Raw genomic sequence first — 18,295 nt, 5'->3', positions numbered from 1 at the left:
GGGGTGGGGGGACCACAATGAAGTCTATTGTCCCCTGTCCCCTCTTGCAGGAAACAAAAGGCTCCCAGTCTCTGGGGAGCCCTAGCCCATGCTTGGTCCCTGCCCAACCCCCAATGCCCAGCACACAGGGAGGAGCCAGGGCCATGGAGACAGGAGGTTTTATTGATGCTGATGGGGGTAGGAGGGGCCCCCAGGAGCCCGGAGGGAGTGGGGGTGGGGCTGAGTCAGTCAGCAGATGCTAAGGCTTAGGCACATGAGGGTAGGTTAGGGCACATTCATCTTCTTAGGATTCTGTGGCTCCTTCTCTGGGGCAGGGAGAGCGCATCATGAGGGCGGAGCAATCGAAGAGCAGCGAGGGAGAGGTTAGGGATGGCAGAGCGCTCCTAACCTGAGAGAAGGCACCACAATAGGCAGCAACATCTGGTCAGTAGGGGGAAGTGGGGAGGGGGCACCTGGTTGGCTTCTTGGGGAGGGGCCCATCCTCGGCCTGGGTGAGCTCTCAAGAATACCTGGTGTTCCCAAGCAGAGTGGGGCAGGGCCCAAAGCCCCTCTCCCTGTGGGCCTCCTTCAGGAGAAAAAGGCACTCGGGGAGCCCCCTTGGCAAGGGGTGCCAGAATTAGTCCTTAAGGCACAGCTGGGGGCAGACAAGGCGCCAAGGCACAAAGGCACAACTGGTTGGGGCGGGGGGGGGGCGGGCAGGGGCAGCCTCCAAGCTGAGTGCCAGGGTCACAAGAGGACACAGGACCGCCCACGCTTGACAGGCGTGGGGTTGAGCACAGCCCGGACAGCTTCAGCAAACACTTCCTTGACGCCGTCCTGCTGCAGGGCCGAGCACTCGAGGTAGCGCACAGCGTGGATCTGCTTGGCCAGCGCCTGGCCCTGCTGCGGCGTGATGGGCGCCTGGCCCTGCTCCTTCAGGCGCCGCAGGGTGTCAGGCTGGGCTCTCAGGTCCTTCTTGGTGCCCACCAGGAGGATGGGCACATCAGGGCAGTGGTGGCACACCTCTGGATGCCACTTGTGCCGCACATTCTCATAGGAGGGCGGGCTGGCAATGGAGAAACAGATGACAAACACGTTGGTCTGAGGGTAGGAGAGTGTGCGGAGGCGGTCGTACTCCTCCTGGCCCGCTGTGTCCCACAGGTTCAGGTTCACCGTGCGCCCATCCACTGCACTCTGGGCGCTGTAATTGTCGAACACTGTGGGGATGTACTCCTTGGGGAAGGCGTTGGTTGTGTAGCAGATGAGCAAGCATGTCTTGCCCACGGCTCCATCGCCCACCACCACACACTTGATGCTCTGCATCGTGGGTGCAGCTGGAGGCTGTGCCTCCTTCCTGTTCTGGGCCCCTCTGGATGCAGTGACCTGTGGACAGATGAGAGAGATACTCTTGGTTAGGGATCCTGGGAAGAAAGGATGGGGGCATACAGAGAGGAACCAGCTCCAGTTCTCTTAACCTGACACCATCCTGCAGTCCCATCAAGACAGACCACAGACAGACAGACACAAAATGGGAGACAGGTCCTGAGACCAAGCAAGGATGCTCAAGAACAGTAGAATAAGACAAAAATTTGATTTTCCCCTTAATCTTCTATCCCTTTCCTGAGATCACGGCTTGTGCCTCTGAAGAATCTGAGGGGCTTCTGGACTTTGGGGCAGAGAACACAGTGTCATTAGGTACTATCACTGAGAAGACGTGCTGGTGTCTAATCACAGCTCCACCAACTAGCCAAATATGATTCTCAGGCAACATATTTAAGTTTCCTAAGCCTCATATTTTCTCATCTGTAAGATGGGGATAGAGCTGGAGAGAGTATAAAATAAGCTAACATGTAGAGAGTGTTTGGCATGAGGCATGGCACACAGGAAGTGGCAAATAAGTCAGCTGCTGTAATTATCTGTGGGGTAAGTTTGAGAGGAGTCCCTGTTCCAACCATCACCTGGTCACCTTTGCAGCTCACAGGGCCTCGAGGTGAGGAACTGCTCTTCCGAATTCTGGAACAGAACAGAGCTTCCGGAAACCCTGTGATTATTTATACTGCTGTGGCAAGGGTAGTCCTCTAATTGACTACTTCCTCTCAGCCACGGGGGACTTTTTCTGGCTAGTATGTGACTTCCTTTCCCTGCAGCTCTCTCACAACCAGGTCCCTGCTCCCTGGGAGGGGACAGCTCTGTGTATGACAGTATGACACACCCAGTTCTCTTAGCTATCTCCTGCTCCACCCAAGCGCTATCATCCCTGGCCCATCTTCTCCATTTCACTTTATACACAGCGAAACTGTACCCTGGTCTGCCAACCCTTATCCTCCCACCTGTCCTCTCAACTATTGGTCCCAAAGCCTCAAAACTCCAATTTGGAGGGGGCAGGGGGGATCTACCACTGGAAAGTAGAAAAGGAATCCTGGTGGTGTGGAACCTGCATAGAATCCGGGGCTTGGTCCCTCCCAGCTCCCCCTCCCAGGCCCCAGCTTCCCCTGGGACCAGCTGGGAGGGAAGTGAGTTCATTCTATGAGGCTGCCTCTCTGGTTTACAGTAAAAATATTTCCATCTTATTTGCATGAATAAATGTGTGTTCAGCCTCAGGAGAGCAGATAGAGGGCCTCAAGGGTATGGGTCCAGAAAGAAGACAAGGACCCTCGGGCACTTGAGAATTTGGGACTGGAAGTCAAGAGAACTTAGCCCAGTCCTAGCCCCAGGGCTGCTCTGCTGCCAACTCACTGCAACCAAGCAAGAGGCACTTACCCTCTCTGGGCCTCAGTTTCCCAATCTGTGAAATGGAGAGAAAAAAGCCTGTGCAAGGATACTAAGTGGATGAGATGAGATATTAAGGAGCCTGGGGGCAGGGGACAAGATGATGGAGATAGGAAAGGCCCCTGGGAGCACAGGGTGGGGGTGGGAAGGTTGAGTCAGTCAGCAAACGCCTAAGACCTTGGCACTTGAGCCCAAGTCAGGGCACGCTCATGTTCTCAGCATTCTGTGGCTTCTTCCTTGGGGGAAAAGAGACAGCATCTTGGGAGGGGGTGTTGGTGCCATTCCTCGTGTCCACTGGAAGGTTGAGGAGAACCCAGCATCTCGAAGAGCAGATGCTCTCTAGGCCTGTAAATCTTTAGCTGCACACAAAGCAGGGGAATGGGCATGCCTGTGTGACCAGGAACTCCTCCCCTCGAGCCCAGCACTGGGCTGGCCCAGGCAGGAAGGGACTCTGGCTGACAGTCACAAGGCCTGAGAGACCAGAGTACAGCTGGCTCCAGGCAGCTTTCTTGGGAGGGGTTATCAACCAGCAATCAGTAAATCAGCCCTCAAAGGAGCGAGGAGGGAGTAGGAAGCTTCCGGGCTGGTGAGGGAACAGGGACTGACACCGGAAAAGGATCACGAGGGAGGTAGTGTCCAGAAACCGGCAGGGCAGAGGCATTATAACATAGGGCCAAGGGCACCAGATCCCTGACTCTGACCTCCTGGGGTCACCTGCTGACTCTGCCCCTTGACTAAAAGCCCTCCACGGTACAACCCTTTACAGATCACATGGTATCACATTTTTTTCATCCTAACAACTCACTGGTACTATTCATACTTACAGATGAGGAAAAACAAACCCAGAGCAGTTAAAATAACTCAACATGACACAGCTAGTCAGCACAGGACCCAACATAGACCCCCCTCCCTTTTTTTTTGAAACACAGACTCCCAATTTTGCAATCCAAAGCCCTTTGCTTTCCTCAGTGTATCACACAGCCTCCAAGTGACCCTTACCAGCTGACTTTGTGACCTTAAGCCAGTAACTCACTTCCTTCCCTTCCTGGAACCTCAGTTTCTTCATTTGTATGACAGGCGTGATAAAACTCACCCTCCCTGTCTCAAAGGGCAGCAGTGAGGATCCCGGGCACAGGGATGGACGTGCTTTATAAACTTGGACGTGGGCTGCACAGAGAAGGTGGCAAAGGCAAAGCCTTTCATACCAAGAGGCAGGAATCACTGAGTACACAGGTGCTTGAGAGGTGGCGGCAGCCCACTTCTCCCCATTCAGGGATAGTTCAGACCCTTATCCTCTCTCCCAGGGCAGCTCTTTTCTCTGAACACCTATGGCCTGAACTGGGTCAAATAAGTTCCCATAGCTCATTTAAGGAGGGCACACGCTCAAAAGGTAGGATCTAGCCTGTACCATGCAGGATAAAGGAACAGTCAATGCTGTAGGAGGATAGACAAGGACAACGGCCTGCCTGGGGTTGGGGGATTGACTGTAACTTATTCACTAGGCCACTAAAAAAAAAAAAAAAAAGAACTTTTGTTTAGTGTGTAAATAAACATTTGCAGATTTGTATAGTCTTAGCCATATTATAATGACTTGTTCTGGCTTTCTATTCCCAGCTTAATTCAGATCATGCCTGGTCCCTCATCTTGGCTTTCAGAGTTCTTCATAACCTGGCAAAGGTTTTGGAGTCAGATAAAGAATCCGCTTGCAACGCAGAAGACTCGGGTTTGATCCCTGGGTCAAGATCCCCTGGAGAAGTTAATGGCAACTGCTCCAGTATTCTTGCCTGGAGAATGTCATGGACAGAGGGGTCTGGCAGGCTGCATTCCAAGGGGTCACAAAGAGTCGGACACAACTGAGTGACTGAGTACTCTACACATTCCACAGAGCTGGGTTTAAATCCTAGTTCTGCCATGATGAGCTAGGTAATAGTATCAACCTTATAAGGCTGTTATATGGATGAAGTGCATTGATCCACAATGTGTATGTACTAAGCAGGTACTTTGAAATGGGAGTTCCCTGCTCCAGAGGGGTCTTCACTGTCCTATGTAAACAGGCCAGGATCATTCTGGCCTCTGAACTTTTCCTCTTGTTCTCTCTGCTGCCACTCCTTGTCCCCTCTCAAATCTTCCTGACTCAAGGCCTAGCTTAAGTCTCATGGTCTCATGAGGCTACTGAATTCTCCTTTCTTTGAACTTCCACAGTATGGCCACCCTGGTAACCCTTCTTTGGCTCTGAGTCATTCTCCTTCTGTAGTAGTCACATACAAGTTCCTTAGCTTGTGGATGCCCCCGGGACCAATACTGAAGCTTGATCTCCTCGACTCCCCCACCAAAAAGCTGAGAACAGGCTTCTGATCTGCTTGCTTCTGTTTCAGTTACTGAGATCTGCATAAACAGGTCAGAAGCCCAGAACTGGACTGACACCTCCATAGTCCAAATTGCAGTGCTGAATCTTACTGGACAGAAGTGGCAGCCAAAAGCTTTGACTGGGATAGGCAAGAATCTTTTCTCCCAGTACCAGTTCGACCTGGCTCCCACAGGGAACACAGTCCAAGGGGCTCATCCTATCTGAGCATAGTCCCCAGAGCCTAGCCTGTACCCAGTGGGGACTGGTCTTGGGGTGTGGCCCAGGCAGGCCCAGAATGGGGGAGGGGAAGGAAGCAGTGTATTGCCTGATTGCCAGATCTCTGTGGCAGTTGTAGCAGGGGAAGTGTCCCAACTGGGAGTGGGGGAGGGGAGGAATAGGCCCTAAGAGCTGGGGGAGTATGAAGGCAGTGGGAACTTACTGGAGCCTTCTAATCTGCCTCCCTGACATGGGAGATCCCCTCCTGCAGTCCTCCCTGAAACTCACCCTAACCATACATCACTCGGGGTATTCTGATCCTAGGCTCTGGCCACATCACCCAGATCCTCTCCACAAGCAGCCTCCACATTCTCTTCCGTAAAACACATCAAGTAGCCACATTCACTGTCCTGGTGAGAATCCAGCATTTCTCCCCCATTTCCACCCTTCAGTCCACCACTCAGCAGCTAAAAAGACTGCAACTGCCTCAAAGAATCCCCTAATTTGTCCTCTAGAGCCAAGCACCACTGCCACCTCCTCCAGGGAAGTTTTTTTGTAAACCACCCAAGTCACAAATGAGTTAGTCCATCCAAGGTCTGGGTCCTGGTTTTGTCACAGGTGCATTCTATCTCAGTCACGTGGAAGCTTATCTGAATCTCTTGTCACTAGACTGGGAGGGCCTAGAGGGTAAGGTCCTGGCTCTGTCTTCCTGGGCTAAGCATGGCACGCAGTGGCTGTCAGTAAATAGCTGAATGACCTCAATCTGTCCTTCATGTCTTTGCACATGGGAGTTCCTCTTCCTGGGATTCTGCTCCCCTTCCACTGTCAACCCACTCCACAGCCTCCCAGTCCTTCAGGGCCCAGCTCCATTCCCCAGTTTCTCAAGGACACCATCCCTTCTTCTGTCCCACCTCCCCCAGTACTGTTATTTAGGTTCATTGTGCTGAACTAATGCAAGCTTCATGAGGAGGGAAATCTGTCCTGCCTACTTCCACAAGCCCAGCAGAGGGCTGAGCAAAACCTGCAGACTGACACACACCTCCTCTCTCATCAATTCAGACTGTGATTCTGGGAAGAAGGACGAGCCTCCAGGCCCAGGAGACACTAGACAAGGGTAACTAACTTCTTCCCCTTGAGTATGATTTAGGGTAACTGAGGGAGTGCCCTGTCCCTCAGCTGGAAGAGTGAGAGGGGTTGGAGCAGGCATAGCTCTAGTCCAGTGGTGATGAGGAAGATGGGTAGGAAAAGTGGTACTGATGAGGCTAAGGGCTGGGAATATCTGAAGACCAGGGCTGGTCAAAGATGAGGTCAGGGTCATGGTCAGTGTTAGAAACAGCTTCAGAAGTTCTGCCAGTCTGTCTGTTTGTTTGAAGGGGGGAGTAGGAGAGGGATGGTACAAAGAGGCTCAAAGGGGCTGCAGCTGGGCTAGCAGGAGGAAGCTGGGGGAGACATGAGGTCAGCATGGGGCTGGGACCAAGCCAAGGGCTGAGTCTTGCTTTTTCTTCCCCTTCTCCCATCAGCAGGGACAGAACCCGAGACAGCCTAGTTCCCAGCCTTAAAAAAAAAAAAAATTCACGCTGGAGAATTCTCCACCTCTTGCCATTCTCCACCCTTTAGCCCCCAGTGGAGGATCCTGCACTCTGCAGACAGAGTAGGAGATGGAGGGAGTTGAGTCTACCCACTAGGGACTGGGGAGGAGGAGGGTACAAGACAGCTATAGCTGGAAGGGCTGAGGGAGGCTGGGACCCTTTCACTCAGTCCCAGCTCCTCTCCTTCTTCTCCTGGTGCCGGAGTACCTGGGGTGCTCCACATACAGCCAGCCCCAGGGCCAGCGCAGCAGGCTTGGGGAGCTGAGGAGGCTGCCCCCCTCCCCCACCAGGCAGCACAGAGGAAGGCTGAACACTTGCTTCCTCCTCCTTCCTCCTCCCCACTAACAGCAGCTCAGCAGTCCTGGGGCCCCACGGAAGCCTCGTGAAGTGGCACTTCCTTTGCCTCTGCTCATTTCACACGAGGCTGTACAGAAGTGCCATCCTCCCAATCCTGCCTCCCCACCTGAAAATACCCAGAGACCCAGGGCTGCCCAGTCACTTCAACACCACCCCAGACCTGAGGGGGTTTCCACAAGGGAAAAAAACATCAGGGAGGAAACTCCGGCATCTATTTTCCACTGTCAGTGGGGCAGAGCTGGAGCCGGGCATCGGGTACTCCCCCATGTTGCTGTCCCCTGGCAAAGTCCCTGACTCTCTGGCCTCTTCTCTTGTGCTTTGGGGAAAGGGGCCACACACCCAGACAGCTACTTAGACCTGTTCAAGGTGGGGTCCAGAGTTGGGGGCCCTGCCCTGAGGAGCTTCTTGAGGGAAGGAGAGTCAGCTATCAGTATTCCGTATGCTCTTTGGAGCTACTGATAGGCAACTCCTTACTTCTGAAGCTGAGCCACAAGACAGAAAGCTGACGAGAGTTATACACAGGACTGCGAGTAAATCCAGGACAAGGACCTGAGTCTCCTGACCTCTAGCCTAGGAATGGGCCCACTGCTCTGACCTCATTCAGGATGACCCTACCATGGTTTATCCCTTCAGGAAATGGGCCAAAGGGGCCAGGTTGACATCTGAGCCTGTTTTGCTTTCAGGCCCTCATGCCTAGTGCTGGGGCATCCGTGATTCAGAACTGACATTACTGGACAGCCAGCCACCCTGTCCCAGCTGAGGAGAGCCTCCTCTAGGCTTGAGCTCTGGGGGAGATGCCCTACCCCCATGACATGAGGACAAAAGAGGAAGCTGGACCCTGGACAGGAAAACCAATCTGTTCTGGGGAGGCGGCTCAGGCTTTGTCTTTGGTTTCCCTTTTCACAGAACCCTATGAGCCTCAACACTCACAGGTATACACTGTGTATGCAGGAGGGGTCTTTAGTCTGGGCCCCCATCTTCTTTTCAGTTGCTCAGCTACCTGCATTCTAATATCTTCCCAACTGTCTCACTACAGCCACAACCTCTCAAATCTTCCTGCTCATGACCCCCTAAAAATTTACACCAGCCACTTCATCTGCCGTAACATCTTGCCAGAAACAACTCTCCGTATCCTAGATCCTCAACCAGGATCTTGACCTGAGTCACTTCTCTTCATGTCAAGAGACCCTGACCATAGTTTTTTTGGCCAAGACCTCAATGGCAGCATCCTATAGCAGGTACGTATTCCTCACCCCCACCCTCTGCAAAATATTTCCCCACTTAGATTCCTCCCACCTTGGTTATATTTTTCTGGTGGTGACTTCCATGCAATTAGCTCAAACCTTCAGTGGGGCCAGGTTTTGTCTGGGAGAACCCCTGTTTCATCCATCCTATTTTTACTCTTAGAATCCTGTTGGTTGCTCAGTTATCTAAAATAAGTACTGGTTTGGTAGGTGGGAAGTCAGGACTCCTGGGTGGTTTTTTAACTGAGCCCTGATGCTGGGAAATTCCTTGCATATATGTCCTCCCCTGAGCTGGGATTTTTATGCAGGTCCTTGGGACTTCCTGCTGGGGCCAAACCTCTATACCTCCCAGAATGTCAGTAGGACAGACAGGAGTGCGGAGGAGGAAACAATCATGGGAACAGACAACTGTAAGAAGGGAAGGAGACATAATGGGGTACAGGAATGGTCCTTAAACCTAGCTGTGCTTGGGAATCCCACAAAAGTAGCACTTGCTCTCCTCCACTTCTCTTCTAGTGGAGAGAAATGAATAGAGTAGGCCTGAGAAGGCAGAGGGAAGCACGATCTCTCAGCATGCATCCCAAAGGCTCTAGAATGGAGACAGCAAGGCTTACAAAGAGCCAGGCTGGATTTCAGTTAGACTTGGAAGAAATCCGTGAAAGAGAGGGAATAAGCTCTTAGGTGAGAGAGGGAATATTAAGGATGCCTGAGAAAGAGGGGTAAGCACAACTCTAGAGAGCTTCCTGGTCACCAAGGCTTTGATGCAGCCCAGGGCACGTGGGAATCTGGCCTGGGCAGGCCCTGAAAGCAGCAGGAAAGAGCAGGCAAGACACCTTTGCCTCATACCCCTCTTTTTTTCCTGAACTGTAACTAAGACATTTAAGATTGAAGTTAAACCAGCCATAGTCTTCCCTCTTGAACCCTGTACTTTCCTTCCATCACACCTAGCTGACTGGTCCCCTTCTCCCCACCAGGCAGTGCTGGAACCAGTGAGCAACGGAGTCAGGGACCTTTAGGCTGTCCCCCAGGCTCCAGGCCTGGCCTCTTGACCAAGCACCTAAGCGTCTGGGAGATTTTGATTTCCCACAGCCTCTCTCACCAGTCCTATTCAATATTGTGTCACTCTACCCTGATACTCCGAATGCTACAGACTGCTTCCTCCTACCTAACCACAACCTCACCCACTGCAGGTTCCCTTCATTCTGCTGGCTTCCCCTGCTCTGGGCCCTCTCAAGGCTGAGGGCAGTTATTTTGTCTCCCAAAGATAAAGATATGTACGTGTAGACACTTGCACGCACATACACATCTACAGGTTTTCCAAACCCTTCATCACTTTTATCAAGGGGAGGCTGCAGCCCACCTCATTGAACTAGGGTGGTCCAGTTCCCCAAAGCTGGAGATTCGTTATTGAAAGGGAAGAAGACAGGGATCCATCATAGTGAGGGCAGACAGAAGAATCAAGAGGGTGGATATGTGTGTGGAGCCAGAAGCTGGGCAAGGAAGGGAGCAGGGAGGCCACAGGGAGAGGACAAGGATGGACAGAGAAGCAGGGCAGGGGAGAGGTCAGGGGCCAGGCATGACTGTGTGTTTGGGGGAAAAGCAGCTGAAGAGGATACGAGAAGAGGGTGACAAAGGGTTCGAGGGTAGAGTCTGAAGAAGGAATGGAGGAAGACAGAATGAGAACTTGTAGAATTCAGGGACTAACAATGGCGGGGAGGGAAGACTAGGAGATGGCTCATCATTTTCCAAGGCTAGAGTCTTTGTGGCCTCCCAGAAGCCCTATTCTCTCCATCTCCTAAAAAAAGTCCTGCTCTCAGTGAGGCCCTCTCGCTAAGGATGATCAGCACCTCCGAGTAAGAGCCCTTCCACTTCTGTAACAGGGGAAGACCTGGTTCCTTGCCTTCCTCCGTCTACCCCGCCAATGAGCAGTGCCAGGCATCGGCCAGCTAGGCACAGCCGATGTTTGCTCACTACAATACTTTTTCTCCGTTCCACAGATAGAGAGGTTTTGCTTCAGATAGAGCCACACGGAGAGAAGCACTTGGGTCGACCGGGGCTCCCCCACCCTCCTGAGCACACAGGACCTTGGGCTGCAGTCTGGACCGGCCTCGATCTTCCAGGGAAGGAGCTCCTTCTCCGCAGCCCAGGGCTTCAGAGGCAACAGACTGCCTCTCTCTCTACCTCACGAGTGTCACAACTGCCAAAGCAGTTCTCTAGCCCAGGGGCCCCTTCCCCTCAATACACTTCAGAACAGCCCTCCCGCAACTCCTGGGGGGACCCCATCTCTGAGTCTCATCTCCCAGCTCGGAGCTCTTCCCCTCAAGAGACTTTTCTCTCGGAGTGGGAGCCCCTGCGACCTCAGGAGTCCCTCGCGGCTCCCGGGGGCCAGTATCGCCGCCATCGGTACAGGACCCCCACCCTCCCGGAGCCGTCGCCGGCTCGCAGTGGCCCGTGCCCGTCCCCGCCCCGCCCGGCCGGCCGCACCCGCCCAGCTTGGAGCGAGCCGAGCACCTCCCGCTGCGGCCTCCCGAAGCCAAACTTCCCGGGCCTGCGCTCGCGTCCAGTCCCGGGCCGGGCGGGCTCCCTTTCCCCGGACCCTCAGCCCGCCGGCCGGGGCCGGGCCTCACCTGGTGCCCTCCCCGCTGCGGGGGAGCTGGGGGCGGCGGCAGCGGCTCGGGGATCGAGAAGGAAGTGAGAGCGGGAGGCCGGAGGAAGTGGGGGGGGCGGGCCCGCCGGCGGGGCGGGGCGCGGGAGCGGGCCGGGCCGGGGCGGGGCCCGACCAGGAAGTCCGCGGGCCGGTCCCCCCTATCCCGGGTCGCCCCCAGCCGGTGGGCCCCCGGCCGGGTGCTGGCTCCCTCACCCCAGCCCTTTACCTCTGAGGCCCTTTAGGTCAGGGCGTCTAAGGTCAGTCCTCCCAGTCTCCTTCTTGCCGCCCTCACCCCAGCAGAGGCCCTAGCCTAGGCGCTTGGGTTTTGTGCCCCTCTCACCGTATCTTGCCCCCACCCACCCCTGCGAGAAGATGCTGAGAACGGGCGCCCCTAGGCCTGGTGCCTTCAGTCAAGCCCCGGGATCGAGCGATGGGCCAGGCTGGGATTTGGCCAGAATGGGTCCGGCTGGGACAGTCCCCACCCCTGCCCCGAGCCCCGGGGGAGCGCGGGGTGGCGGTGATTCAGCAGTGGGAAGGCCCCAGACCCCTGGGAAGGGTGCGGAGACTGGGGGAAGGGGAGCTGGCGTCAGCACCCGGGGAAAGACAAGATCAGCAGAGGCGCAGGCGGAGCCGCGGGCCCCAAAAACAGGATGTCGTGTCGTCGTTCCGCACCCGGCGGCTCCGCGCGCCTGGGCTCCGGGGAAGAAGCGGGGCGGGGCCAGGACGTGGGGCTCCCCTCGCCCCCTCTTCTCGCTGGGGCGCGCAACTGCTTGGGACAGAAGGACCGCACCCAGTCCTGAATCCTGCCGGGGCCCTGGGGACGGGCGGGTGGGCGGACTCGTGGGCGCCCTCTGGTGCTTCTGCTCTTAGGCCTTGCGCGTGGAGCTCTGACTTGAGAAAATATTCTTCGTCCAACACAAACTTTCTGAGTGCCTACCACGTGGAGGGCTGCGTGCTAGGTGCTGTGGAGGAAAACAGAGACGTTAACGAAAGGCTCCTTGTCTCCAAGAGGCTTTCCAGAGAAAGAGGAAGAACAACTCTTAGAATAAACTGTTCAACTCTTCTGAGCCTCCATTCTATCTTTGGCAATATAGAATGACATCCCCTTCATCCTGTAGTTGTGAAGATGAGAATGGATGTAAAAGGCCTGCTGCCAGTGGCTGGCTCACAGTAAACACTCAACAAATGCTTCTTTTCCTCTTTTTAAAAATCATGTTAATGTAAGAATGAGTTCCCAAAACACAACGTGCCTGCCCACATCTTTGGGTCTTTGTGCATTCTATTCCTTCCGCCTAACTTCTGTATCGACTGCCAGGAGAAATAGACTCAGCCTTTCACAATCTGTCCTTAATGGACCACTGCCTCCAACAAGACACACACACACACACACACACGCCACCTCTGCCTTGCACTTGGTGGTCTCTCCCAGTGCTGTCTAGTCGAAATGTGAGCCACATATGTAACTTAAAATTTTCTAGTGCTGACATTTTTTTAAAAGTAAAAAGAAGGAATTCCCTGGCAGTTCAGTAGTTAGGACTCCACCCTTCCATTGCAGGGGACACCCGTTCAGTCCCTGGTCAGGGAACTAAGACCCCACCAGCTGTAAGTCCTTCCCCCAATTAAATTAAAAAGAAACAGGTAAATTTTAATTTTACTAATATATTTTTATTAGCCCAACATACGCAAAATATTGTCATTCAACTTCAACATGTAATCAGTATAAAATTATTGATTAGGAAAATGAATAGGCTATTTTACATTCTTTTTTTGTGCTAAGTCTTTGAAATCTAGTGTATGTTTTACACTTAGAGTACATCTGAATTTTAGCTAGACACATTTCAAATGCTTGATGGTACATGTAGCTAGTGGGTATGGGGACAGAGATGTTAAAACCTCCATCAGATTCAGGCTGGTAAATGACTGAGTGGATGAATTCATTCTCCATGATTTTTCTGCTCAAGGATCCTCAGAACCTCCAGGCAGAATTTGGGTCTCTCTCCTCTCTCCCCACAACACTTGGGACATACTCCTCTCTGTGGAGGAGAAGAAACCAGGAAAGACAAGGGGAAAATCTGATTTTCTTCCATATTCTAATGGGAGCCCATGGCTGATGCTTGGCATCTGATGATGAAGGAAGCATTGTGAGTTCCCATTAAAGACAGGGTTCAGTGGAGGACCACATACTAAAATGGCTTTCATAAAGCCATTAAAAATTGTGTCCTAGAACAAAAGTTTTTGAACTGTGTTTCTAAAGTTCTCTTCCCAGGACTTGAGGGTGGGAAAATAGTGGGGCTCTGGCCTTCCTTCCCTTCAACTAGAATTGGTTTGCTATTATCTAACGTATATACTAGTGTTCTGAATAAAAGTCTCATTAAAAAAATTTTTTTTTGCAAAAATATTTGAAAGTCAATTTTAGAAGCATAGCGGTAAAGATAGGTGCAGGAGACCAAAAGCCTGGATTGGCAGCCTGGGATGACTGCATTTCCTAAGGCATTGGTCTTGTTCATGCCTGGTCCTGGTTCAGCTTGCTTTGGTGGGAGAACCTGACTTGGCCTTGAGAATATCACGATCCAATGGGATCCAGGACTGCTACATATCAAGCTAATCACAGACAAGGAAAGGGCCCTGGGCTAGGCTTCAGAAGAACTGAAGTCTAGTCTTGGCTCAGTCAGACTGGCTTGTGAAACTTTAGATGAGGTCTTGCCTTACTCTGGATCCCAGAATCCTCCACTGGAAAGCAAGAAGCTGAACCAAGATGATACCTTTGAGCTGTGACCTTCTATGATTATGTTCTTCAAAATAATCATTAAGTAATTAAGGTTTATGCATGTAACATATTGCTCATACTTCTTTAATACCATTTAGGTCATCTTGCTTTGTGCTCCTGTTAATTGTATCTGTGTCTAATGTCTGCCTTTTCCACTAAATATACGTCCTTTGAGTTTGTGTCTGATTCATCTCAGTGTCCACCCACTGGGCCTGGCACAGACAGGCCTGAGCACACATTTGCCTTCAGTATATTGTGGAACAAAATTGCCTTAATAAACCATAACTAATTTGTATGGATGCGTCAGAGGCCAGGTGAGTTGAGGCTGCTTTTATGGCATGGGTTTAGGAAGGGCCAATAAGGCCAGAGGAGAGGGAAACAGGTAGATAGGTGGAGTGTCTATAAAGGCTTCTTGGAGGAAGAAGATGATGAGACAAAGAGGGTAGAAGAGGGCACAACCCCAGATGGGCTGTTTCTTTCATTTGCTTTACCTGAACAGGTGAATACTTGGTAGACAGTGTACATTTGTGTTCACAAGCAGCTGAGAGAAAAGGTCACTGAGCTAGGACATTTAGAAGTGAAACAACATATGAAAGGACTTGGTGAGGTTGGATAGAGAGGTCAGAGACAGGTTCTGGAGGCAAACGGTCCTGGATTCAAATCCTGGTTGTACCGCTTACCTTGTAGCTTTTGACAAGTCACATGACCTCTCTTATTCATTCCTTAAATACATATTTATTGAAAACCTCTGGGCCAGGTATAGTGTCACATGCCAGTGATGCAGTGGTGAAAACAAAAAGACAAGCGCCTATCCTGATGTAACTAGCGAGGAAGATAAATCTTAAACAGGTAATGATTCAAAAGTACAGAGTGCTGTAAGAGTATATGATAGAGACATTTAGTTTCATTTTAAAGTCAGAATGACAATACTGTGTACTTTGTGGGATTATGAGGATTCAACGAAATAAGCAAGCCAAGAGTCTAGCAGACTGCCCAGGGTACAATGAATAAACATTACTTAATTTCTCCATTCACTCATGTTGTTTTCAAGTTATTCCCCCTGATAATTTTTCCTTCTTTCTCAAGGTCAAATGCTAAAGCTGACTCAGTTCCCCTAAAAGCACAAGATGGAGACAGAGAGGAGGAGAAAGGCCCTCACTGATCTCACCCCTGCCCTGATGTTTTCCAAATGAATCTTTCCAGCCTGGTCCTCACTGAGTTCCAGCTTCCATAGCCCACCAGTAGCACATAGGATCTTCTGCTCAGTCCTAGTCCCAACCTCTTCAAGCTAACCCTAAATCTGAAAGTCTTAGTTGCTCAGTTGTGTCCAACTCTTTGCGACACCGTGGATGGTAGCCCACCAGGCTCCTCTGTTCATGGGATTCTTCAGGCAAGAATACTCGAGTGGGTAGTCATTCCCTTCTCTAGGGGATCTTCCTGACTCAGGGATCTAATTTAGGTCTCCTGCTTTGTAGGCTCATACTTTACAGTCTGAGACAACATATCTGAGCTCTTTTTCTCTGATGTGGCTCCAGGGACTCAACTGTCTGGATTCCCTGGTCTTCCCTTTCTCAACCTGGGTGAGTAGAAATGGGAGTCTTCCCCTCCTCACTCTTCTTACTGCTACCCCCAAAGATAAACACAAGGTTTCATTTCATGAAATGAGAACACGATGGATAGAACAGGAGATAGCAGAAAGAACAAACGGGAAGTGGCAAATGAAACAAATTTCTGGAGTTGCATCCTTTGATCCATTGTATCCTCCGATCCATTGTTCTTGATTCCTTCTAAGGAAATAACTGGATGGGGGGAGGGGAAACTAAGCACATGCCCAGTCCTTCAGGAGTGTCCTTCCTCTCAGACAGGCAGTACAATAGTTGTCCTGTTTGCCTCCAGGACACCTTTGCATCTTTGAGATTCTCCAAACCAGGTGGTACCTAGGTCATCTGGCATACTCCCCTCTGGGAAATTCTTTCTTCTTTAGCCTTGGTATTTTCCAGGAGCGGCTCAGCTTTCCCAGAGTCATGCAGCAGAGCCAGGATGTGAATCTAGGCAGTGTGACTCCAGACACCCTCCTCTTCCCTCAGTGCTTGTGCACAGCCTCTCTGACTGCTGTAGGCAGTTACTTGTGTAATTCTATGTTCCTTCACCTGCCCCATATCGATTTTGTCTCAAGACATTATCAACAAGTTCTGATTACTCTTCATCTATGTATTTCCCCTAAAATCTGGGTATGAACTGGGTTGTTACAAACAGGGGCTCAATAGATGTCAAATTAATGAACATTGGCATTAAGAGTCTAGCACTGCTTCTGCAAAGCAGAATCATCTCTTCACAAAGAGATGATTCTCTTTGTGAAGCTGGCCTGGAAAGAATTGTTAGAAGCCAAGATTTCTGTCCTCATTCGCTACTCAGCCAGACTTTGGGCAGCTTCTTAGTGATAACTGTACTTGCCATTTTTGGACACCAGGGAGCAGCACTGATAGATAATACAGCTTAAACTCACGGATTCCTAAATTTTTCTGAGCAGATTTAGGACTCTTTAGCACACTTCTACTGAAGATTCTCACTTTCCAGATGAAAGCTATTGGTAATCAGAAACCCTCTGGTGTAGAGAAAGGACAGCTAAGCTACTATAAAGAACACACATCATTCATTCATTCACTTTTATCGAGTACCACCTCTGTACTGAGTACGGTCCTAGCCTGAGAGTATACAATGGTAAACGAAATGAATTCCTTGATGAGCTCAGAAGCTAATGGGGAAGACAGATACTTACTAGATAATTATAATTTAGCTATTTAAGTACCCTAAGGTATAGCAGAAGACTGGAGAGACAAGGTAAGTCAAGGAGGGAGTCAAAGGAAGGAAGGTGACTTTTGAGCTGACTTTATTATTATTATTTTTGACAAATCATAGCTTTTGGTTCATGCTATACTGTCATCAGTGGTCAAGGCATGGCTGATTTATATCACTTGAACTGAGAACTGAAGGATGGGGAGGAAATCCCAAAGGAGAAAGAGAACATGACACAATTCATCTTCTTAGGTTCAGTTTCTTCATCTGTAGAATAAGTGTAGACTCTGACTTATTTAGCAGAGGTCTTGTGAGGGAGAGATAAGATAATAGATGTGAAAGCTCTTGCAAATAGTGGTATAGAGGCATAAAAATTGTTAATCAGTTTGATTTAGCCAACATCTGCTGAATGTAGAGTGATGCAAGGGAGGTAATCTCAGCATATGGTAAAGCCTTGGTATATAGGTTTTAGTAAAACATTGAGAAGATTTCCCTGATGGTCCAGTGGTTAAGAATCTGCCCTCCAATACAAGGGACTCGTATTTGATCCCTGGCTGGGAAACTAAGCCTGTGTGCTGCAACTAGAGAAGCCCTCGCACACCTTAACTAGAGAAAACCCACATGTGGCAGTGAAGACCCAGTGCAGCCAAAAAAACCCAACATTAAAAAAAAAAAGAAGACACCAAGATGAAAAAACAAAGCAAAACCAATTGCTTGGTTTCCTCCTAAGACTCACAATGTGATGAGGGGCTCTTATGGAGGCTACATTTAGATGAGAACACAATTATCCAGAAAGATCCATGAGGTCTCAGGTTTTTCCTACCTTGCTGTGCTGTGCTTAGTTGGTCAGTTGTGTCCAGCTCTTCGCAATCCCATGGACTATAGCCCTCCAGGCTCCTCTGTCCATGGGGATTCTCCAAGCAAGAATACTGGAGTGGGTTGCCGTTCCCTCCTCTAGGAGATCTTCCCAGTCTAGGGATTGAACCCAGGTCTCCTGCATTGCTGGTGGATTCTTTACCAGTTGAGCTACCAGGAAAGTCCTTTCCTACCTTATAGAATATTAAAACTGAACTGGATCAATAACCCATCCTATATTTGGGGAGACTGAGATTCAGAGGGAAACTAGCTTTTCTGATGTCACATCGTGATCTGGGAGTCAGAGATGAGACAAGAATGTTTCTCCTGTTGTCCAGGCCATGGTTTTTGCTTTCAGATACCATTTATTTTTAATTGTGGTAAAATACACATAACATGAAATTTACATGTTAAGTGTGTTAAGTACATTCATATTGTTTGACAACCAATTTCCAGAGCTCTTTTCATCTTGCAAAATGGAAACTATATCTTAACAATTTTCTATCGTCCCTTCCCCTCAGCCCTGCTGCTGCTGCTGCTAAGTCGCTTCAGTTGTGTCCGACTCTGTGGGATCCCAGAGACAGCAGCCCACCAGGCTCCCCCATCCCTGGGAATCTCCAGGCAAGAACACTGGAGTGGGTTGCCATTTCCTTCTCCAATGCATGAACGTGAAAAGTGAAAAGGAAGTTGCTCGTGTCCGACTCCTAGCGACCCCATGGGCTGCAGCCC

General features: G+C 50.7%; 1 protein-coding gene across 1 annotated transcript; it reads right to left on the bottom strand.

Annotated features, from left to right (window-relative positions):
• Window positions 1-141: 141 nt before the first annotated feature.
• RHOG (ras homolog family member G) lies at window positions 142-11,298 on the bottom strand. Its single transcript, XM_040258695.1, has 2 exons — window positions 11,129-11,298; window positions 142-1,362 (listed from the first exon to the last, which is right to left on the bottom strand). Exon 2 carries the CDS (start codon window positions 1,300-1,302, stop codon window positions 727-729), a length of 576 nt encoding a protein of 191 aa, XP_040114629.1. The 5' UTR covers window positions 1,303-1,362; window positions 11,129-11,298; the 3' UTR covers window positions 142-726.
• Window positions 11,299-18,295: the final 6,997 nt, after the last annotated feature.

The sequence above is a fragment of the Oryx dammah genome, unplaced genomic scaffold (genome assembly GCF_014754425.2).
Source record: "Oryx dammah isolate SB20612 unplaced genomic scaffold, SCBI_Odam_1.1 HiC_scaffold_17, whole genome shotgun sequence".
Taxonomy (NCBI): Eukaryota; Metazoa; Chordata; class Mammalia; order Artiodactyla; family Bovidae; genus Oryx; species Oryx dammah.
Note: the sequence above shows the minus strand (reverse complement) of the source record. Positions and strands in the feature narration are given on the sequence as shown.